Genomic DNA, 21,437 nt, shown 5'->3' on the forward strand with positions numbered 1-21,437 from the left:
GCATTTTGATCTCCTTGAAAATTTATTCCATCTGATAAGCAATAACCTATTTCCCCTCCTACGCCTCCTACCCATTCCTCACATCTGTCCCTCCTACCCACCCAATGGGTGTCTGCAGGAAATGGGTACAGAAGTACAAAGTCATAAGCAGCTGCATCATCTTATAAGCATTAATAATTAAAGAACAAGCAAACACCACCTAAAGCTCCAACATTTATTGTGTCAATGTTAAGCACACTTTTTAAAAGACAACATAGAATGTATAGAAACAAGGGGTCGGGGACTCATGCTCAATTCCACAATACGGGTCATTAGGTTGGCTGGTTTCAAAAGGGCCAGGACGTCCCTTGGGACAGTGATGGTCCATGAGCCCTCTCTATGGGACTGATTCACTATTCCAATGTGGGTCTGTTTTTTTGTTTTTACATTTTATTAAAAAATATAAATAAAACGGCACTGCAGGCCCAGGCAGGAAGGACTCTGCAGGACTCTGTCTTCGCACACGGCTTCTTGGAGGCTACTGTCAGAAAACATCACAAACTAGCAGGATGACAGACCACGCAGATGTCGGCCGGGCGGCACGTGTCCACCCCACCCCTGGGGGCTTCAAATTTTCTCAGAACTTAAGGGCTCTCGAGCTTCCATCCGAAAACTGCCACACATCGTGAGCTCTCTGGGCACTACGCCGAATGGGGGTGTGTGAAGAACCTAGAAAGAGAATGGAGACAGAGGAGGGGGGAGAAAAAGTACAGGTGTGACTTGGCCCAGTGATTTTCTGTTCTCTAACTAGCTTTTTACAATGATAACTTAAATCAACCACAGGCTGAGCCACTGCGATCTTAAGCGTGATCCCCCCCCAAATCTCTGACCTGAGTGCCTTTCCCATGAGCTCCCTCCCTGCCTTCCCCCAAAGGACCCAGGCCCTCTCCCCGATCACATGATAGCCCTAATAAACTCGGGACACACCTGGAAGGAAACACTTTCCCTTATGACTGAGAAAACTTGAATAGGAAACAGTCCTTTGGTTAAGGAGAACAGGGGAGGAAGGAGGGAAAGGGGACGTTTCCTTAAAATAATAATAAAATTATAAAGAAACAAAAAATCAAAATTGATGTAAAAGCAGCACAACGAAAACATGAAATGTCATCAAGTTCAACGTCAAAGCAGCCAACGATTTACAAGAGGTGAACAAATCTCTGAAGAGGAAAACCAGAACCCAAAATAGTTGCTCCCAAATTGCACCAAAAACTGCCTGTAGTTTCTTTCACACATGCAGTTTTCTTTTCTTTTTTTTTTTCTTTTGTAAGGGGGAAAAGCAATGGTGAAGGGAAGAAGGGAGCGCTTATTTTCCTCCTCCGGGGTTCCTCCCTTGCTGTGTACATGGACTTGAAGCAGCAGAACTGGGAGTCCGGATGTGCCGAGGAAGAGGGCTACCACTGTGGCATTCCAGGCCTCGTTGCCATGGCGACCTGAAGCAGGGGCCTGGGGCCTCCTCTCCCCTGACTTGGCTCCGCAGGAGGCCCAGGGTCTGGAGCTCAGCTGCTCTCAGGAATCCCCCCCTGAGCAGTGGAGACCTGGGCTGAGGGGCCTGCTGTGTCCAGGTGGGCTCCTGGAATCTCGTTCCCAGTCCAGTTTAAGTCATTGTCGTTGAGGTCCCTTTAGCTGATGATATCCCATCAAACCCCTTTGTCAGACCTGCTACCAATAGTTAAAAGCCTAACAGACAAAGCAAAGCATGGGCATGTACCACATTCTCTGTTATTTAAAAGCACAGCCCCCTGTGTGTTTAGGGGCGGGGTCCTGATTTAGAGGACACACTTTGGGAAAAATCACTTAAGATTGCCTTTTCGGCTGTCTCGTGAAGACCTGATATATACTCCCTGTAAGTGGTCTTTGCCACTTTACAGAAAGGAAAACCACTATTTGGTTCAGCCATTGAGTTGTGTTCAGCCAAGTTTCAGTTTTGAGTACAATGACCCACGTGAACTGTATTGGTCTCCTTCCCCATTGGAAAGGGAGAATTAATCGCATCCTATAACCGTAGATGACACTGGGAAATAGAGAGAGAGAGAGAAACAGGCCCATCCCCCTGAAGGCTGACTCACTGGCCATGTGTTTTACTCAATGAAACAATGGGCTAATGGGATAACAAGATGACAGGGAGCAGAAGTTCATACACAACAACCCACGTCTACAACGCGTAGCTGTAGCAGCCCTGGAATAAACATATGTAATCCCAGTTCTGCCTCTGTGTTCTGAGGTCCACTTCTCTAAAAGTGAGCTCATTTATTCTTAACTGGGAGAGCTGCAGGGCCTTAGGAACCCTTAGGAAAATTACCTAAGTGGCTCATGCCTTCTAAAAGTTAACAGTCTTTTTAAAAAACATTTTCTCCAAGCAGGTTTAAAGAACACTGCCAATCCCATCCTCATACTGGCAAAATTCCCGGAATTTTTCTTTTTTAAATGGGAAGTTGTCTGAAAAAAAAAAGAGAGAGAGAATGGGATGGGTACATTCTTGAACACACCAGGCCCAGGGACAATGGAGTAACAGAATCATCATGAAGAAGACATGATTACACCAGTCATAAGAAATCCTGTTTTGTGTGTGTGTGTGTGTGGAGTAAGGGAAAGAGATTTAAAAACAAAACACTGTATTTCCCCCCTCGCTCACTGTGAGTAAAGTGTTTCAAACAGGACAGGATGGGGCCAGAGGCTTCTCAACTCCTTTTCAGGAAGGCTTGAAGTACCCCAGTGCCTTTTAACAAACTTTGAGTGTCTGTGTATAAACCAACCCATTTCCTTATTTCTCCAAATGAAATGATATCTAACCCTCGCCGCTACTTCCTTTCCAATTCTCACCTCAAGCATTATGAATATATACAGCATGTACTTATTACATATACAAAAATGGTATTTAAATAAACAGTTCTGTCACAGAATACCCTGGGAAGAACTTGACTACTTCACACTTCCTGCCATTGCTGGTACAAATGAAGAACTGAGCATTCCCCTCACTTCTTAGCAACCTTTAAAACGTGTTCGTCAGTCCTGTAGGTTCTAAACAGAGAGAGTAAATGGTCTCAGGATGGAGGTAGACCTTGCACAGGGAGAGTTTCTGAAAGTCTGTGAGAAATAGCATTTGCTGTATTCCTGTTTATTAAGTTGTACTCAAAATGAAGATGAAAAGGAACCTTTTTATAAGTGGCAGTGCAGGTATGTAGAGAACATGGCATCAACACATTGGGAAAGTCACAGAACTTTATTTGAGAATTTTGAAAAATGTGAATGTCCTCAGCATTTCCTCCATTTAAAAGGTTATCATGAATTCATCCTACTGTTGAATATGATTTTTGTTATTTTACATTAATACTTTTAATTTTAGTGTTCCGATACAAGATGTCATAAGTTATAGTCTTGTTGCCTAGGTTTTCATGTTTCCATTGTTCACTCAGCTTCAGAAATAATATTTTATAAGAGGGCTTTGATAAGCCAGGAGACTAAGTACCCTGAAGAACCTGTCTCCAGATTAATTTAACTTTGGGATCATGTACATCAAGCATAATCTGTGATTTATTACCAAATGTCTGTACCCCTCTCTATTTGCCATTTGATTTAAGAAATTTAAACATACAAGTATACAGTATCCACCATTAATTCTGTCAGGACAAAAAAAAAAAAAAAAGCTAATTACACTAAAAGCATCATATACTGAGAAATTAATATGAATACGGTACATAAAATGTGCACAGCTGCACATGTAGCTCTAACAAAAGAGTAATAGGGACACACAGTGGTTTTAAAGACATTTAATATAGTGGAGCAGGAATCACCATATCTAAAATTGGGCTGGCACTGGGGAATATTTCTGTCTGTCTTGAACAGCCTTCTGGATCAAGTTGTGAAGCAACCTAATCTAAAACACATACTTCTCCCCCTCAGTTATCAAATTCTACAAGTTACCAGCCCCAACCCACCCCATCCCATCCCAGCTCTCCCAAGTCCCCTTTTACCAAATTCCTCTCTGCTTCCCACCCAAATGGGCTTAAATAAATAAATAAATAGATAGATAGATAGATAGATAAATAAATAAATAAATACTAGTTTCTCTTTATTTTAGAAAGATAAAACTATTCTTGCCTCAGATGAAAGGCTTTACATGAAAAGGCCACCTCACAGGCACCAGGGCATAAGAACTGAGCAACAACAACAAAAAGAATGCTATACCACAAGAAGACAACAGAACGGCTTTTGTTTTGGTTTTTACAAGTATAAAAACAATGTTGTGCCCATTCATCTACACTGGGAACAGGGAGACAGTATCACAGAGGTACGTGTTATAGCACAGCAAATAGATGCTGCATCGTGCAGTATTTGTAAAACTGACAACACAGATTTCTAAGGAGTGTTGAAAATAGACCTAACTTGCTTTTCAAAGACAATGATTCATTTCATAAATCTGTTGATTGGTCAAAAGAATTAATTGAAGGGTATTCCCACCCTCATTCGCTATCAGCCAGGAAAACACCTAAAGATCTGGGGTCCCTGGTATCTCCGAATCACAAGGCAAACCACCACACATCTCAGTAAATCAGTGGCTGATTCCATAAATTTGGCCGCATCTGGCTAAACTGGTGCAGCTTTCTGCCTTTTCTCTCTCTCTTTTACCTGATGCCGTCATTTCTGGATTTTTAGATTTGGGAGGTGTATTTATTTTTGACATGAGGGAAGACTCTTATGTAGAAATGGAAAAGCTGATTTCTTTTTCTAAAAAAACAAAACAAAACAAAACAAAACCTCATTTTACATTATGCTCTAGGGTAGGACGGGGATGGGAGAAAAGAAAAGAACTTTTAGACGACAAGAACAGCAAAAAATCCAAAGAAAATAAAAGCTTAAGATGCTAATACCACTAAGTTTTTCATTTATATCTGAATGGATTACGGCTAAGAGATGGAGGGAAAGTTTTTAACATCAGACCGAAAACACTTTCTATTTCTTGAAAATTATTCTAGAATTATAAAGTCTAAATACTACTTCCATGATTTGAGATATATCTATTTTAATATAGTCAGCACTTTATGTTCCTTTAGGGTATAATACATGCATCAAAATGCCCATACAGATAATCCTGAAAAAGACTGACTGGCCTTCTCTTAAAAACCTGTTATTTTCTTGAAAGTAATTTTCAGAGTGTGTCAAATGAGGACACAAGAAGCTTACATCGTGTACTTTAATTTTTTTATTTTTTTCAATAAAGGGACAAAATGGGTGTATGAACAGGTTAATGCAGACAACTGCCAAAAAAAACACAGACAGTGGTTTTTCCAATAGAACTTAACAAAGACCAGAAACAAATACAATAAAAAGCCAGGTTGTAATGACCTTTGGTCATCCAAATAAAAAATAAAAATAAAAACAAAGAAAAATAAAAGATCAAATTAGTGCCTCTGTTTTGAACAGGGCACATAAGCAATAATAAATAGTGACTCCCATAGTAAAAGATAAAATTTCAAGTTACGACAAACAGCTTTCATTACAGGAATAGAAAAGGCCAATAACAAAATATTCTGCATTGCCATTTACAAAAAAGTATTGACTAAAGCGGGCTTTCTCTTTAATATGCTTTGCATATGAAATTCTTTCCAATCTAAATATAAAGCACCATTTAGTTTTTGGCAATGAAAAAAACTGCAAAACATAGTGGGTTTTTTTTTTTTTTTTTCCTTTTTTTCTTTCTTTCTTTTACTGCATATGAAGGTAAGATGCTGGAATGTAAGGGTGATAGAAGGAAAGGGACAAAAAGCACACTACATAACAAACCAACGTTATTAGCTTGCAGTACTGCATACAGTATGGCAGCAGGAAAAAGGAACAAAAAAGGATATGTACAACCCTTATGACAGCCATCCATGTGACATTCTAGCAGGCTCCCCCAAACCGCCATTATATGGCTTCTCATTTGTACAATGTCACACTTTTTTGTTTCTCTCTCTTTCTTTCTTTTTTTTTTTTTTTTTTGAAGCATACAAATAATTTGCACTATATTATCCTGCCAAATTAAAAAAATATACTGTGGCAGCCTGTCTTTTTTCCACTACCAAAAAAGGTACATTGATACCTTTTAAGAGAACAAGCAACAGTTAAAAATACAAGCTTCAATATAAATACTATAGTGCCTAACACTAGATGAACATTTAATTCAAATACCATTCTAGAAATACAGAAAAAAGACCATAAATGTGTTTTAGCATAGGAATCAACATGAGTGTGCATTTTCCTATATTTAAGTACTATATAATCTTAAACCTTTCCCCAATGTATGTTTTTTTTTTACAACCTGAAGAGCGGTGTGTATCCAAGGCATAAAATTTCCACTACCATTTTTAAATGGATAACAAGTCTTGTAACACCACCAAGACAATAGAACCCTAAAATGCAGTTCCCCCTAAACATAATGAAGTGTTTTTTTAAAAAATTTTTTTCTAACATTTATATTTAAAAAAGTTTTGTACAAAAAAATCCTTGCACTGTAGAAGCGAAAGCAATCATTCATTTCTATGTTAAGTGTATTCTGTTTTCCATTCACAGCGCTTGCAATGTTGAGTCCAAGTAAGTAAGCTCATTAGTCAAGTAAATGGCTGGCAAAGGTTTTTTTTTTTTTTTTTAGTTTTTTTTTTAAATGCTCATCAATGAGATTGTGTTCAATTTTTTTTTTTCAGCATTCTTGCAACTTTTCCCTTAAGTATAGACCTGTAAACTGGGAAAATTGTACAGTGCACTTAATTGTCCTATCTGAGCAGGTTTATTTTATACTCAACCTCTGTATCTCTGATTAGAGAAAAGATACAGATATTACAGGCAGAGTCAAGTGCTATTTGAACACCAACTGGGGCAGATGCTAGCTTAATAAAAAAGAAAAATTAAAAAAATAAAATAAAAACAATGAATCCTCTTCCATGTTAACACAAATAGCACACAGTGTATGGAAAAGAAATGAAGTACAACTTTTAGGGAGCACAGACATATATACTGCTACTCTTAAAATTCTTTCTCTTCTTTTTTAAGAATGTCACATTTCAACGCATCTTAAGAATTCATAGTTAATCATCATTGTATCAATATTAGCTTATACACCTGTTCTAGTTTAAAATAGCAAATAGTACTATGTTGTGCTAATAAATCACTTATTTTTTTTCCCTCTGTTACCTTCTGTCAAGCCTTATTGTCAGCCTCTTCTTTTTAGTATGGTATACGAAGTCTTGAAGTTTATCATCTGATTGTCCCTTTGACAACCAAGTGGATCTGGATCTATTTCTTTTGGTGCCAGAATTTTTTTAAAAGACATTATTTAAAACAAGTATCTTCATGAAATGAATTCCTTACTCATGTATTCAATCACGTTCCAGGGCTTTTGCACGTTGCACATTCAATGTAATCATCATTTTTTTAAAAAACAAAAGACAGAAAAACTTTGGGCAAAAGAGCCCATTTCTTTTAAGCTCTCACCAGGAGCAAAACAGCTTTTATACTGGTATAATCAGTTTTGCTTACAAGATTAAACTAAAGGGGAAATGATGATTAACTAGGACATAATGGGTCATATTTTTAGGTAGCCATTGTTGTGAGAAATACAATATAGAATTATATGCTAGGTCCTAAGGTTTATTACCTTACCCAATGCTGAATTAAGCTACAAGTTTATAACAAGTAGAAAGAACCATCAACGTGGTTTTTAATAGATCCAAGGCACTCATATTTTAAAACCAAATGATAGAATAAACTTGTTTTGTTTTTCTGTTAATTTGTCAATTCAAGGCCTTTTTTTCCCCCCTCTCCAATTAATACATTTAACCCTTTAGAGACAGACATTTAGCTCATAGAGATTTTCTTTCAGCACTATCTATTCTGTCTATAGAGGGTTAATCCAAAGACTATTTTTCCTCCTCACATTATAAAATAAAACTGTACATGATATGTATTACAGAATGTATGCAGCATGGTCTTTTTCTCTCTCTCTCTCTTTTTCTCTCAGAACAGAACTGGAAACAGCAACATTTTTGCCCAACAACGAATCGGGGACAATTTAAAATAGCCATAACATACCATACATGCTGTCTAGGTTTAAAAAAAACATACACAACATGTAAATTATTGCACAAGAGAAAGGCTCAAAGTTTGCGTAAAATGCAATAGTATTGCCCCATACAGATCATGCATTCAAACGGTGAGAACATAAAGGAAAAAAGAAAAAGAAAAAAGAAAAAGAAAAAGAAAAAACAGGTGTGCTGGTGACAAGCACTCTCATATTCTTAGCTTCCGTTACTTGTTTGTTTGTTTGTTTAAATCACATGGGACTAGAAAAAAATCCTACCCGGGACTGGGGCTGGAGGGCGATGGGGAAGGGGGATGGTGAAAAAGGAGGTGTCAGGTGGGAGTGAGGGAGGGGTATTAATATACCTCTATTCAGTTTTTATATCATTATTCAACACTCGATCACTGTGCCATTTTTTCATGTGTTTCTCCAGGGTACTGTACACGCTAAAAGGCATCTTACAAATTTCACATTTGTAAACGTCCTTCCCCACCTGGCCATGCGTTTTCATGTGCCTGGTGAGCTTGCTACTCTGGGCACAGGCATAGTTGCACAGCTCGCACTTATAAGGCCTTTCGCCCGTGTGGCTTCTCCTGTGGACAGTGAGATTGCTACAGTTCTTGAAGACTTTCCCACAGTACTCACAAGTGTCGCTGCGTCTGCCCTCTTTAGAGCTGGGCCTGCCCGGGCCCGGACCACTAATATGGGGCGTGCTCCCTCCACTTCCCGTGCCGCTGCGCCCCGAGATCCCTCCGTCCAGCTCCCCGGGCGGTGTGGAGAAGCGCAAGCTCCCGTTCTCCGAGGAGTGCTCCGACGAGGAGGCGAAAGGCGATTGTCTGGAGTCTCCAAAGCTAAGGAAGGGATCTTTGAGTTGCCTGGAGGCCGCGTAGCCGGCGAGCCACTGCGAGTACACATTCTCAGTGTTGGGCATGGCGGCTGGGGGCAGGTCGAACTCCTTCTCGAGCTTGATGCGCTTGGAGAAGGGGCTCAGCGAGCTAGGGCTGCCCAGCAGCAGCTTTTTAGACAGGCCCCCGGAGGCCGACTCACCCGGGGAGCAGCCGCGGCCGTTAACAGTGCCATCGTCTATGCGGTCCGACTCGCCGGCCACCGAGTCTTCGTCACAAGTGTCCCTGTGGCCCTCAGCCTCGGCCAGGTGGCCGCGCTTATGCTTCTCGCCCAGGACCTGGTGGAAGGCCTCGCTGAAGTGCTGCATGGAGCTGAGCACCATGCCCTGCATGACATCGGGCAGGGCACGGCCCTCGTCGCCCACGCCCACCACAGCGCCGCGCGAGCTGTTCTCGTGGTGGCGCGCCGCCTCCAGGCTCAGCCCGAAGCCGTAGTCCACCCTCTCGCTCTCTGTCAGCTCCTCCTCCTCCTCTTCCTCCTCTTCTTCCTCTTCCTCGTCGTCCTCCTCTTCCTCCTCGTCCCCGTTCTCTGGGATCAGGTTGGGATCATTCTCACTCTTGAACTTGGCCACCACGGACTTGAGCGCGCTGCTGGCGCTGCCCACCAGGTCACTGGTGCCGGGTTCCGGGGAGCTGGCGGTGGAGAGGCCATCGTCCGACTTGACGGTCATGGGGGACGACTTGTGCATGTGCGTCTTCATGTGGCGCTTCAGCTTGCTGGCCTGCGTGCACGCGTGGTCGCACAGGTTGCACTTGTAGGGCTTCTCGCCCGTGTGGCTGCGCCGGTGCACCACCAGGTTGCTCTGAAATTTGAACGTCTTGCCGCAGAACTCGCATGACTTGGACTTGACCGGGGGCTGGGAGGGAGGAGGGGCGGATTGCAGAGGAGGGAGTGGGGGCGTCGCCAGGAAGGGCGGCTTGCTACCTGGCTGGAATGGTTGCAGTAACCTTTGCATAGGGCTGGGCCGGCCTGGGGACAGCGGTGGGCTAGACGTGTTCCCTGCCAGCTCTCTAAGTCTCCTAGAGAAATCCATGGCGGGAGGCTCCATAGCCATTGGGTTCAACCGCAGCACCCTGTCAAAGGCACTCGGGTGATGGGTGGCCAGGGCCATCTCTTCCGCCCCCAGGCGCTCTATGCGGTGGGGGTCCAAGTGATGTCTCGGTGGTGGACTAAACAGGGGGGGAGTGGGTGGAAAGCGCCCTTCTGCCAGGCCGGAAGCCTCTCTGGATACTGATCCTGGTATCCTTAGCAGGTTAAAGGGGTTATTGTCTGCAATATGGATCCCATGGAGAGGTGGCTGGGAAGGACATTCTGCACCTAGTCCTGAAGGGATACCAACCCGCGGGGTCAGGGGACTTCCATGTTCGCTTTCTAAGTAGATTCTTAATCCATGAGTGTTCTGTGCGTGTTGCAAGAGAAACCATGCACTGGTGAATGGCTGTTTGCAAGTTGTACATGTGTAGCTGCTGGGCTCATCTTTACCTGCAAAACAATACAACACCAACATCAATGTTTAATCACTGAGGAGGGCATCAGCAATTGCTTATTTATGTTCTGCCTCCAGCCTTCCCTGCCCTCAGCCCTCAGCAGTCAGCCCCAAAGCCTGAGAACTTCCTAACCTAGCCCTTGTGCCTGGCACATCCAGTGGTTGATGCCCAATAAATATTTGTCCAATCAGTCTTCCTGCCATTAAAATGAATTCTAAGAACTTTAAATCCAATCTCCAAAGCAGAAAACTCTAGACCATTCAAGCTTGAGGATGATGATCCCTACAATCTAAGGAACTGAACTTCTGAACTTTCCAGTCTTTCACCAGCTGTAGTTTGGAGAAGCCATTTCATTTCTGGGCCTCCGTTTTCTCATTTAAGTAAGGGACTTGGATAAGGTGACCTAAGGGAAACTTTTCTGCTCCCTAAAACCCCTCGTTCTATTCTCCCCTGGGTGGCAGCTGAACTTTCTAAACAGGCAATCATTTCATAGAGATATCATAAAAGAGAAGGTCAACTCATTACAATTCCCTATGGCCCTAGAGATGCTTTTAATCTTAGCCCGAAATACACTAATTATTGATATTGTTAAAAATGAGAAGGTACTCAAAAAATAATTCCATGGAAGAGAAACTAACAACATTCTCACATCCTAGCCTGTGGGAGGGCCAGTGAGTCCCAATTCTAGTTCCTCGGTGCCCCGTGAGGACTCTCATTTTTATCTCAAGGGATGTTGTGAAAAATCTCAAAAGAGAAATTTAATTTGGATTTAACCAACTGGCTAAATCAAATCTTTAGGAGTTATCCCCTAGTCAAACAAATGCAAGCCTAGAGTTAGGAGGACAGGGTGGTGCCAACTCAGGCGGACACAGCATCCTCGTTCAAGAACAGTGAAAGCAGCCAGCACCATGACCGGCAGCAGGCTGGGAAATGCTACACTATCCTCCTCCTCATTATTTTGAGAGGCTAACAACGTGAACCAAATTATACAACATCCTGCACCCTCGGCTGAGCCTCAGCTCCAGTTGAGAAAGAAACAGAAAGATACAGTTCAGCTAGTCAACTCTTTGGCTAGTAGCCAAGCAGTCTGGAGAGGGGCCCTGCTTAAGTCACATTATTTCTCTCTCGTTGAAAAGAACCCGAGAGTGGTAAATGCCACTTTGGCAAAGAGGGGCCAGCTTGACTTCACAATCACTCATTTTTGGAGATAGCTAAATTTAAAAAATCATATATACGCCAAGGGAGTAACTAACAGTTTACCAGTCACTGCAGCATTAAAGAGGGTTGCAAATGTTGATGGCCGAAGGACAGGAGGAGGAAAACAGAGAACTTCCCAGGCATTAAAAATAAATAAATAAAAGTATACAAAATACAAATGAGAAATAAACTTTAGCCCCTCTCTTAAAAGAGGGGCCAGAAAAGTTCCTGAAAGCCTTGGCTAGTAACTTTTTTAAAAAGGAAAAAAATTCACCACGAGCTAGAGTGGGAATGAGGAATTAACTCAATTATGATTCCTCTATTTAGCAAGTCAGAGAGGAAAGCTGGCAGAGTCTTCTCAGGAGCCCCAAACGCTCATATTCCAAAACAAGCCAGTCTCCCCAAACAAGCCAGCCTCACTCAGGCACTTGTCTGAATAATGGACTCCCTGCCCTGACCTTGTCATTTACTTTACAATGCATTTATAATCTCACTCAATATAGCTCACTCCTGGGTAAATTTCTTTAACAAGATTAGATGATAAGATACCAAAATTAGTTTTAAACATTTGCCTAATGTGGGGGGTGGGGGGAAGGCAGAAAGATTTTGAAAGAAAATGCTGACATTAGTATCACATTATCTGCGTATTTTTGTTTGCCTCCTCTCTTCAAAAGGAAATAAAAAGCACCACTGAGAGTATTTTCATAATTTTTTTTTACTTGGGTCCTAAATAGGCAGGAAAAAAACTATCTGGTTCCAACTACTGTGACCCTCCATGGCTTTCTCCTTTGCCTCTCTAGGACTCTGTTATTATCATACATTTAGCCTGACCACCTGAACTGGGTAAGTAAAAAAGGAGATTTGCAGCTGAAGCAAGTCCTTAACACTTTCATCCCTCCAAGTGCCTTAAAATCGTATGTTACCTCATAACATTCTATTGAAACCCAGCACTGGGCCCACCACCATGAACGTGGCCATTGAAAAATGCCAAGCTCTATACAGCACTACCTCAAGGATCTCATCTCTATCCTTCACTCAGCCAAGAAAAGTCCATTTTATTTTGCTGCCCTGAGCTTCCTCAAATTTTGTTTTCAGAGCCTGCACGATCATGCTACAGTGTGTTAACACTGTGCCGTTACCCTCCTCTCTCTCCTATACCTTAGGTCAGAGAAAATGGCATTTCATCTTCTAATGAGCATACAACATACAGTTTTCACGATCGCGTTTTAGTATTCCCATCAACTAGATATTCTAGATCATGAGGGCAGCTAGTGTAATCATAATGTCAATGAAAAGGGCTGTTACGATTGAGACTAAAGATTACATGGAAAGAGCTGCTTTGAAACTGGTAATTATTACCAGTCCACTAATAGCAAATGATGCATTACAGTTTCCCCATATAATCTGTATTCACTCAGCTCATGCCAGTGTACCATATTATATTACAGTGCTCACAGATTCGAAATTCCTAAACTGCAGTTATCAATAAATGTGTTACTTGCCATAATTTGTGAAATTACTTTGTTCATAACATCTTTGATGGTTTAGAAAGACCAGAATTGATTTCCTGCGTGGCAAAATTAGGGCTACATTGATTTATTGACTTGTAAAATATAATAATATTCTTCATTTACTCTGATGAAAATCAACTTCTCAATTTAAGAGGCTCATTGGGCAATCACAGGGATTGTTTTGATTTAGAGCAATAAACTGAGACCTGACCCCAAGCACAGCAACTCAAGGCATCAAAACAGTTAAAAGGAGCTATTAGCTCACCTACTGCCTTTTAGTTTATTTCATTTTACTGTATGGGAAGGAATGAACCCACTTCTAGTTTGTCAGGTGATTAAAAAGTCACATGATCAAAGCCTCAGGATTTAAAAGAACAAGGAGATTTGATACTGGACCCCTGGCTCTATTATTTCCTAGTTTGTGGCTCTGGGACAGTCAGTTAATTTCTCTGGGCCTTAGGTTTCCTATCTGCAAACCGAGCATAAAAACATTACCTTAAAGAATTGTGAGACTCAAATGACAGACATATATAAAAGACCTCTGTGAACTATCAGGTCCAACACAAAGGTGAGTTTTCATTACTACCAGGCTTGACTGGTTACCCAGCATGATGACTAACCACATTGCACACCCAGAAGGGCACCCAGAGGAAAGCTGGAGTCGAAAATCCGGGATCCAGGTCTTACCACAGGCCAAGGGGAAACCCAGGTTAGAGGAAGGCAGGGGGCGCTGTTTCAAGGACTATGACTATGCCCACCGGTAGGGAGGCCTTAGGTAAGCACTAAGGGCTCTGAAAGCCTGGTGAAGGCAGCTGAATGGGGTGGGCGTCAGCTTGGCTCTAAAGCTTTCCAGAGCCCCACAACCCATTTCCACATACCTTGTTCTGGTCACTCCTAAACTGGTCCTGCCAGCATGGGCTCCAGAAAACGGGCACCCTCCCTTTGCAGGGAAGACAGGGATTCCATATGAGGCTCCTAGTTTCCCACCCCTCAAACTCCCTGCCCTCAGGAGGATCAATGGGAGAGAGAACTAAACTGATTCCCAGGCCACTCAGCTCCACCTTCGTCTCTGCTGCCCTGCTTCCCCCCCTGCCCCTTCCCTCCATGGGTGGCTCTGTTCCCATAGCCAAGTGTGGGGCCCCAGGCACCCCCAGCCAAACAAGAAACATTCTCCCCACCCAGCACCTCGTCAGCATGTCGGGACTTGAAACCATGAGTCCAGCCTCCTAAATCTGCAATCTGTGACCTATACAGGCTTAGGCCCCAGTTGGTGATGAGGGAGTGGGGGATAGGCGAGGGGGCAGCAGAAGTGCTTTTAGCCTCTGAACCCCCTAAGCCCCTAGGACCCAAGGGCTTATGAGTCACAGGATAACTCTTTGTTGATTACCTAGCAGTTAACAAAAATCAACAACTAGCTTTGGATTTGGTCTCAGGATGCACGTTCTGTCCTGCAGACACCATTCACTGGCTACTTTCCCTCCTACCAAAGAGCCAGTCCCCTTTCATAGCCTCAACTCCCACCTCTTGCTCTTCGGTATTCTCTTTCATGACACTTTCCCTTTCTTTTTTTCTTTACTGTCTAAATAAAAATACTTTCCTTAAATAAAAATTAGATGTCACACTTCTTTTTTTCTTGAACTTGCTTTTTCTGTGTTTGGGGTGGAATCAGCACCCGCCCTCCCCCTCCAACTTTTTAGCCATGCATGACTCACACCATTTATTCCTACATAGAGAAGCAACCTGTATGACCTTCTAAAACAGTATATTTCAAAAACATTTTAATAAACATACAAATAAATCTAAATTTCATAAAAAGGTCTCCACTATAAAATTTAGCTTGAACAAGTAGTGGTGGAGGTGGCTGTGCTTGTGAGACGGTGGTGGTGGTGGTGGTGGTGGTGGTAGTGGTGGTGGTGGTGGTGGTGGTGGTGATGGTGATTGTGGTAATGATGGTGGCGGTGGCTGTGGTTGTGAGATGGTGGTGGAGGTTGTGGTGATGGTGACTGTGGTAATGATGGTGACCATGGTTGTGGTTGTGAGATGGTGGTGATGGTGGTGGTGCTGGTGGTTGGTGGTCGTATCTTTGAATTTTAGCAACAGTACTATGAATTTTTCCCTAAAACTAGGAGAAAAGCAAGCAGAAATTACATATGTATGCACATATATAATGCACCACATATATATAAATACACCATTTTAAATACACATGTAAATGCATATATAACATGCATGAGAATAACTTTGGAGTAACTCTAAACTGACTCCCTTTGGATCCAGCCTCTGCTAAAAATGTACACCCTGGAAGAATTCAAAAGTCTTAAACGAGGCCATGGGAGTGACTGTCCAGCAATAAAATGGACTCTGACCACACAGACGTTTGCAGTCATCGGCCATGGAGCCAGACAAGACGCTGTGGAGGAGACCAACAGGGACAAGCGGCTCTCAGCTCCCTCCGTGCCCTCAGAGTGGAAGGAAAGAAAAAAGAGGAGGGAAAAGCTGAGTGGAATGGGGGACTGGGTGCCAAGTGAGTAATGGAATAACATATATGTGGATGCCAATCTATTTTGGAAGTAACTCCTTTCAGTACTTAAAAAGTAAGGGTAATTTCCAGAAACTCTCATCTCTATACACATGTACATTTGTAGAAGAAATAATGCTCAACTTACAAATACCCTGCGGGGCATATTCTGCACTCATCCCGGGCGTGGGGATTAGAGCTCCATGTGCGGAACGAGGGGAGGAGAGGCCCCTCCAGTGCAGAAGTTTATCTGTGAAAGAAACCCAAAATCAAGGACTAAAGCTATAAACAATGTGCATCGTAAACCACAGGATATCACATTTCAATTCCATTAAAATAGATTAACATCATTACAACAGCCTTGCAGATAGTTAGCAGGCCCAATGCCTGTATCCAAAGAATAGTGACGACTTATTTCCCACAGTTTCATTTTATTTTTAATTTTGGTCTTTTTGACAAAGGCTCTTGTTCTTTGATTTTGGGGGCTTTTTTTTTTTGTATTGGGGGTGATTCTTGCATTCATTCATTTGTTGGTTATTGCTTGATGATTGTTTTGTAATAAGATGTGTAAATAGCAAGGGGAAATTGGTAATATTATGGGTAGGCTGGTAAAATGGGGGATTTATCTGCAAGGCTGGTTTACAGGCATACATTTACTTTACTTTATAGACAAGCCCAAGCAAAAAAACAATACACTAATAGAAAATGAGTGGGTTTATAAATCATTCCCTCTTGGAACAGAGTCACACTTTCCGTTCCCTGTCCCACTGCCCCTCTACAAATTCTGTATTTATGACAGCACCTTCAATGACAGGGAAACCTTAGGCATTTCAGGACTAAGTTGAGCCACACTCCAGACTTCTATCAGTGGAGAACCCCATACAGACACAAAGCAATGGAGAATAGAGATTAGACTTCTGCAGTTAAAATAACAGGCCAATTCTCACCATGAAGGTGAGGAATCCTCCCATTCAATGATGGGAGGAGAGAGCCAATTTTCCAATACAGAGGAACCGAGAAAAAATGGCCCACCTTTTCCATTCTACTACACTTTTGTTGCACTCTGGTGAGGAAAAAAAAAAACTTCTCACACTAATAAACGTAAGTCTAGCAGTAAATCAAGCATTTCTAGCACTGAAATCTTTGTGAGAAAGGAAATATTTGGTTTGTGCAACCTGAGGACTTTATGGTTTATGTGGTAAGTTCCCAGCTCTCCTAAGTCCACCTTGAGCTAACCAGGCATGTAGAGGTCAACCTTGAGACAGAATGGAGGGCAAATGGAGCAGGACATGCTTGGTGCATTCCAGAGGTTTGGAATTTGTGATGACTAGGGGAGGGAGCAGAGAAGAAAAACGGACTTTGACGGTGAGTCAACAGAATATGTTTTCCATTAGCTTAATATTAAGAGCACGTAAAAGCGCTGTTGTTATACTCTAGGACAGCAGGTCTCGAATGTAAAATATATCCCTTTCTCTTTACATAGATCACATTACCAAGAAGAGCAAGGGCAGTCAACACAAGGTTTCCTGTCATGAGGACCTGGTGGGTAACAATGGCATGTGGCTCAAGGAAGCTCTTCCATGGACGGGACAGTGTAAGTCTGTTGTTACCAGGGCTGCAAAGGGAGCTTGCTGTGGAGGCTCCACCCAGCCCAGACCATCGATGGAGGCATCTCCTCCTCTCTGACCCCAAACAAATACCACAAAATGACCCAGCAAAAGTAGGAAGACTGGACTCAAAATCAGAAGCATGTCTTCATTTGACCGTTTATGTTAAATGAATTAAAAGTACAGGGTAGAATTAACTACAGATTTTGTCACAGTGTTTTCCGATGAGAAATCTGAGAATTCATTCTTGCGCTTGTTCTTGCCTCAGCTCTTTAGTAAGCGTTTGTCACCAAAACTAAAACCCTTTTCTTAGGCAGCCCACACAACTGAGGTACCTCTGTAACCCCAGCGTAAAAAGCAACAAGCTACTTGGACCTTGTAAGGAAATTAGGGAGAGTCTCATGTCAAATTCCCTGCCACTCACTCTGGGAAGAAACCCTGAGGTGACTCAAAAGGTCTTTAGCAAGAAATGGACAGCAGTTAACCTAATCCAGGCCTGAGCATTTGCACGGATCTCCGGTTGCCAAGCCTGCCCACGAACCTGGCAGCCCCGGGCATGCTGAGCATCAGGCAGCAGCCTGGCCCAGCTCTCCACAGCGCGAGGCCACCAGCACAGTGAGGGCTCATCAAGGAGAGTGATGAGCATCTGGCACCATGGTTTGGCTTGGTTGTGGGCTTTTTGAGTTTTAAGAACCTGAGAGGACCATCAAATCCATGCCTTCATATTACAGATAGGGAAACTAAGGCCTTGAGAAATTAAGTGACTGGCCCATGGCTATATTGATGCCACAAAGTGAAGATCAGAATGAGCCTCCTGTCTCCCCATCCAGTGCTCTTTCCTGGGATATCCATCTAATCTCCTCCCCTCTGCCGTTCCTGCCCTGGTCTTCACTAACTAAGAAGTGCAAGTAAGGGGGGCTCTCCTTCTCCTGATCCATTAGAGAAACAAACTCTTTAAACCTCTTGGGTGAGAGTCCAGCCCAAAAGTGTTGAGTGGGCCTTTCAAAAGGTCCAAGGGAACTGATTCAGTTTCAGAGCTGGACAGTAGTAGCACCTGATCTGCTTCCTGTGATGCTTGGCTCACTCCCCACTGTTTTCACCCTCTACCTCTGCTTCTCCAGCACAGTTAGCCAGCTGAAGAGAAACAAACCGTTCCTGTCAGCCTAACAAGCCACTGACATCGACTTTGTAAGACAGACTCACATTTGAGCTTCTCTTCCTCCAGGAAGAGTGTCCAAGCACGGGCAGTGGGGAACCCCGGCCGACTCTGCGGCCCCTCCGGCTGAGCGTCGCACCCACAGCGCTCTCCTCGGGAAGTAGCATCGACATTCCCACAGGAACTGGAAATGCTAAACTGTAAACAGCCTCCCTAAGGTTTAACTTCTTGCTATGATGCTTTCAATTGTTTCATCACAGTTTAGGCAGAGTCACGCCTCACAATTAACGCTGCTAAGCATCCCACTCGACGTGCGGCTCTGCCTTCCCAAGCCACCCGGATTGAAGGCCTCTTCTCCCACCTGCACTGTCCTTCTCCCCAGGAAGAGGTGGGCTCGGGTGGCTGGCTAGGAAGTGGGTGATTCAGCTATGCTCTCTGTATTTCCTCAGTAGTACTCTTAGGGCAGAGGTTTCCAAAGCGCAGATCCAGGCCCAGCAATAGCATTGCCCAGAACTTGTTAAAAATGCACATTCTCAGGCCCTTCCTCAGACCTACTGAATCAGAAGCAGGGAGGGTGCAGGGTCAGGGGGCAGCAATCTGTGCTTAACAAGCCCTCCAGGAGATTCAGATGCACAATCCAGTTTAACAGGCTCCATCTTGGGGTAAGTGGAGGCATGGAAGCTGGAAGCTCTGATGTGTCCCTGGCAGAGACCCAGGGACTTGGAGGCTACTGTCCCTTCTGTCTGGGAATTACCTCCCTCATTGACCAGGATAAGAAAGAGGCCCTGGCTCTTTCCATCAAGCAGGGAACGCTCTTTGCATAAGACAACATCCTGACCAGCTGCTTCCATGAAAGCTGAAATGTTCGAGCTGTGGCCCATGCACAGACTGAGCAAGAACTGAACCTGCTTCCCTTTCTGGACTCTCAAAGGAGGTGTGGCTCTCTTCTGAATCAACCTTTTAAATGCCTTGATTCCTCTGGTGAAAGGTGTTTTAACCTCTTCTGTTTCATAAATCTCTCTTCAGACCCAGCATATCCACTCGGGGCCTCAGAAATGCCTTATGCATTTGTTAGGTTGCAATGTTTCCTTATGGCTAAATAAAAAATGAGTGTTATTTTTCAGGTCTCATTAAAAATATGCAACAAATTAGGAAGGATTTGGATGTAATGTTATACTTTGGTCCCTCTACATTTCTATATACATTGAGTACCAACTTCTGATGCAGAGCTCTATAAGCCTGGTTGAATTTCCCTGAAATTTAAGACTACTAAATCAAGTTATAGGATCCCTTTACTATTGGCATATTTGTTTCTGAAATTAATCTACATCACTGTCTACTAATAACCAAGTAATTCTGATCATCTACAAAAGTGCCCAAACAGCTAAGCACAAACCATCATTTCCAACACACTAATAATGACTGCCCTGGGTGCCTAACTTCTTTCAAGTATTAAAACCCAAGCCTCTCTAAGAATACATAGATGTATAGAGGATTGATGTTCACTAAAATGTATGTGTGTGTGTGTATATATATATATATATTTTCTTAAACATATATTTTAAAATAACTTCCCTGTTTTTACAATGAGACAGGGCACAAAAGATGTTAAGCTGTCCCCACGAGGAATGGCTGCCTTCTGAAGCTGTGACCTCCTTTCTGCCCTGGATCTTCAAGAAGAGAATGATGACAATCCACCACGACAGAGAGAGATCTCTCTATCAGTGACAGACCAAAATAAAGGACCATTACCACCCCTTCCAGCTCCAAGATTCTCAAGTCTTCTCCCCACCCAGCCAGTAACAAACTTCTAAACTACACTTAAAAATGCATCCTGAAAGTTTATAAAATTCCCTGAAAGAATCAATTCCAGTTCTAGCAATATTATTGGATCCAAGTGACAAAAACAACAGTGCAACTAGTCTGGGCCAGAGGCTTCTTTAAGCAAAAGCAAACCCACTGAACGACCTTCTAGCTCTTGACCCTCCGTTTACAACAGATATCAGCTCTTTTCTCTCAGACTCTGTGACTTATCAGTCTTAGAGAGCAAACATAAGCTATGCCTATGTCTTGAGTTGCGTCAATCTAAACTGAAAATGTACCAGCTTTATCACTGCTAACAGACTTCTCAATCAACCTTCCAATATTGCCAAAATCGCATTCCTTTTTGTTCTAGAAATGAACATTTCCATGAGCATTTTTTCCATCACTGCTTTTTTGCTAGCTAAGGTTCTACCGAATCGTGATGCTCTTTAAAAAATGTATCCTGTACAAATGAAAGCAAGAATTCTAGAGAACATCACACCATAAAATTTCTTTGCTGAAACTTGGCCATGGTTCTTATATTTCTTGATACCTCATCAGTGACTTTAATTTCATCAACTACTCATTTTCTCTTTGGACCAATTCTATCCTCTCAGAGCCTTCATTATCTAAACAGCACGTTACTAACCTCACCTTAAGAGTTCTCACCCTATGCATTCACTCCATGAGGGGGGATGGAGAAACCACATCTTTCATGCCCCTTTATCTATAAAAATGCAAAAACTGCACGCCACCAATCTGTCAGGCCTAAACAAAATTTTCTGCAATCTGTGTCTTTAACATAAGCAAAGCATATAATTCAAAAAAAAAAAAAAAAAAAGCTTGCTTTTCTGAAGAATAACTAAGCCAGAGACATTGTGTTCCATCTTTGTGTTGAAATGCAGATTTCCCACTAAAAGGCAAATCCTTCATTTCAAAAGGTTGAATAGGATGCTACTTAAAAAAAGAATTCCAGCTGGTTAAATTTAGGGTGTTGAAAAAAGTTCACTCCAATAATATTCTTTGGCTCTGGGCCCAAAGTATTTTCACTTGATCGTGAATTAGATAAATTTTTATTATACATTACGTGTTTGCCTTAGAATGGTAGAACTTATTGAGGAGACTAGAAGGGCAGCTGCATAAAAAGACAAATTGTCTTA

At 42.6% G+C, this 21,437-nt stretch overlaps 1 protein-coding gene across 10 annotated transcripts in view; it reads right to left on the reverse strand.

Moving 5' to 3' along the window:
- Positions 1 to 200: 200 nt before the first annotated feature.
- The window catches only part of BCL11A (BCL11 transcription factor A), a 96,747-nt gene continuing 75,510 nt past the window's right edge, over positions 201 to 21,437 (reverse strand). For 3 of the 10 annotated variants that reach the window (XM_090281332.1, XM_090281339.1, XM_090281333.1), the window contains exons 3-5: positions 15,860 to 15,961; positions 8,458 to 10,480; positions 646 to 708 (exon numbers count right to left, since the gene is read on the reverse strand). In XM_090281332.1, coding sequence (XP_090137458.1) covers positions 8,460 to 10,480; positions 15,860 to 15,961 — 2,123 coding nt within the window. In that variant the 3' untranslated portion in view covers positions 646 to 708; positions 8,458 to 8,459. Of the gene's footprint in view, positions 709 to 8,457; positions 10,481 to 15,859; positions 15,962 to 21,437 lie in introns of all 10 variants that reach the window. The other 7 variants (XM_090281335.1, XM_090281341.1, XM_090281334.1 and 4 more) reach the window with 7 other exon arrangements.

The sequence above is a fragment of the Furipterus horrens genome, unplaced genomic scaffold (genome assembly GCF_987537825.1).
Source record: "Furipterus horrens unplaced genomic scaffold, mFurHor1.1.pri manual_scaffold_6, whole genome shotgun sequence".
NCBI lineage: Eukaryota > Metazoa > Chordata > Mammalia > Chiroptera > Furipteridae > Furipterus > Furipterus horrens.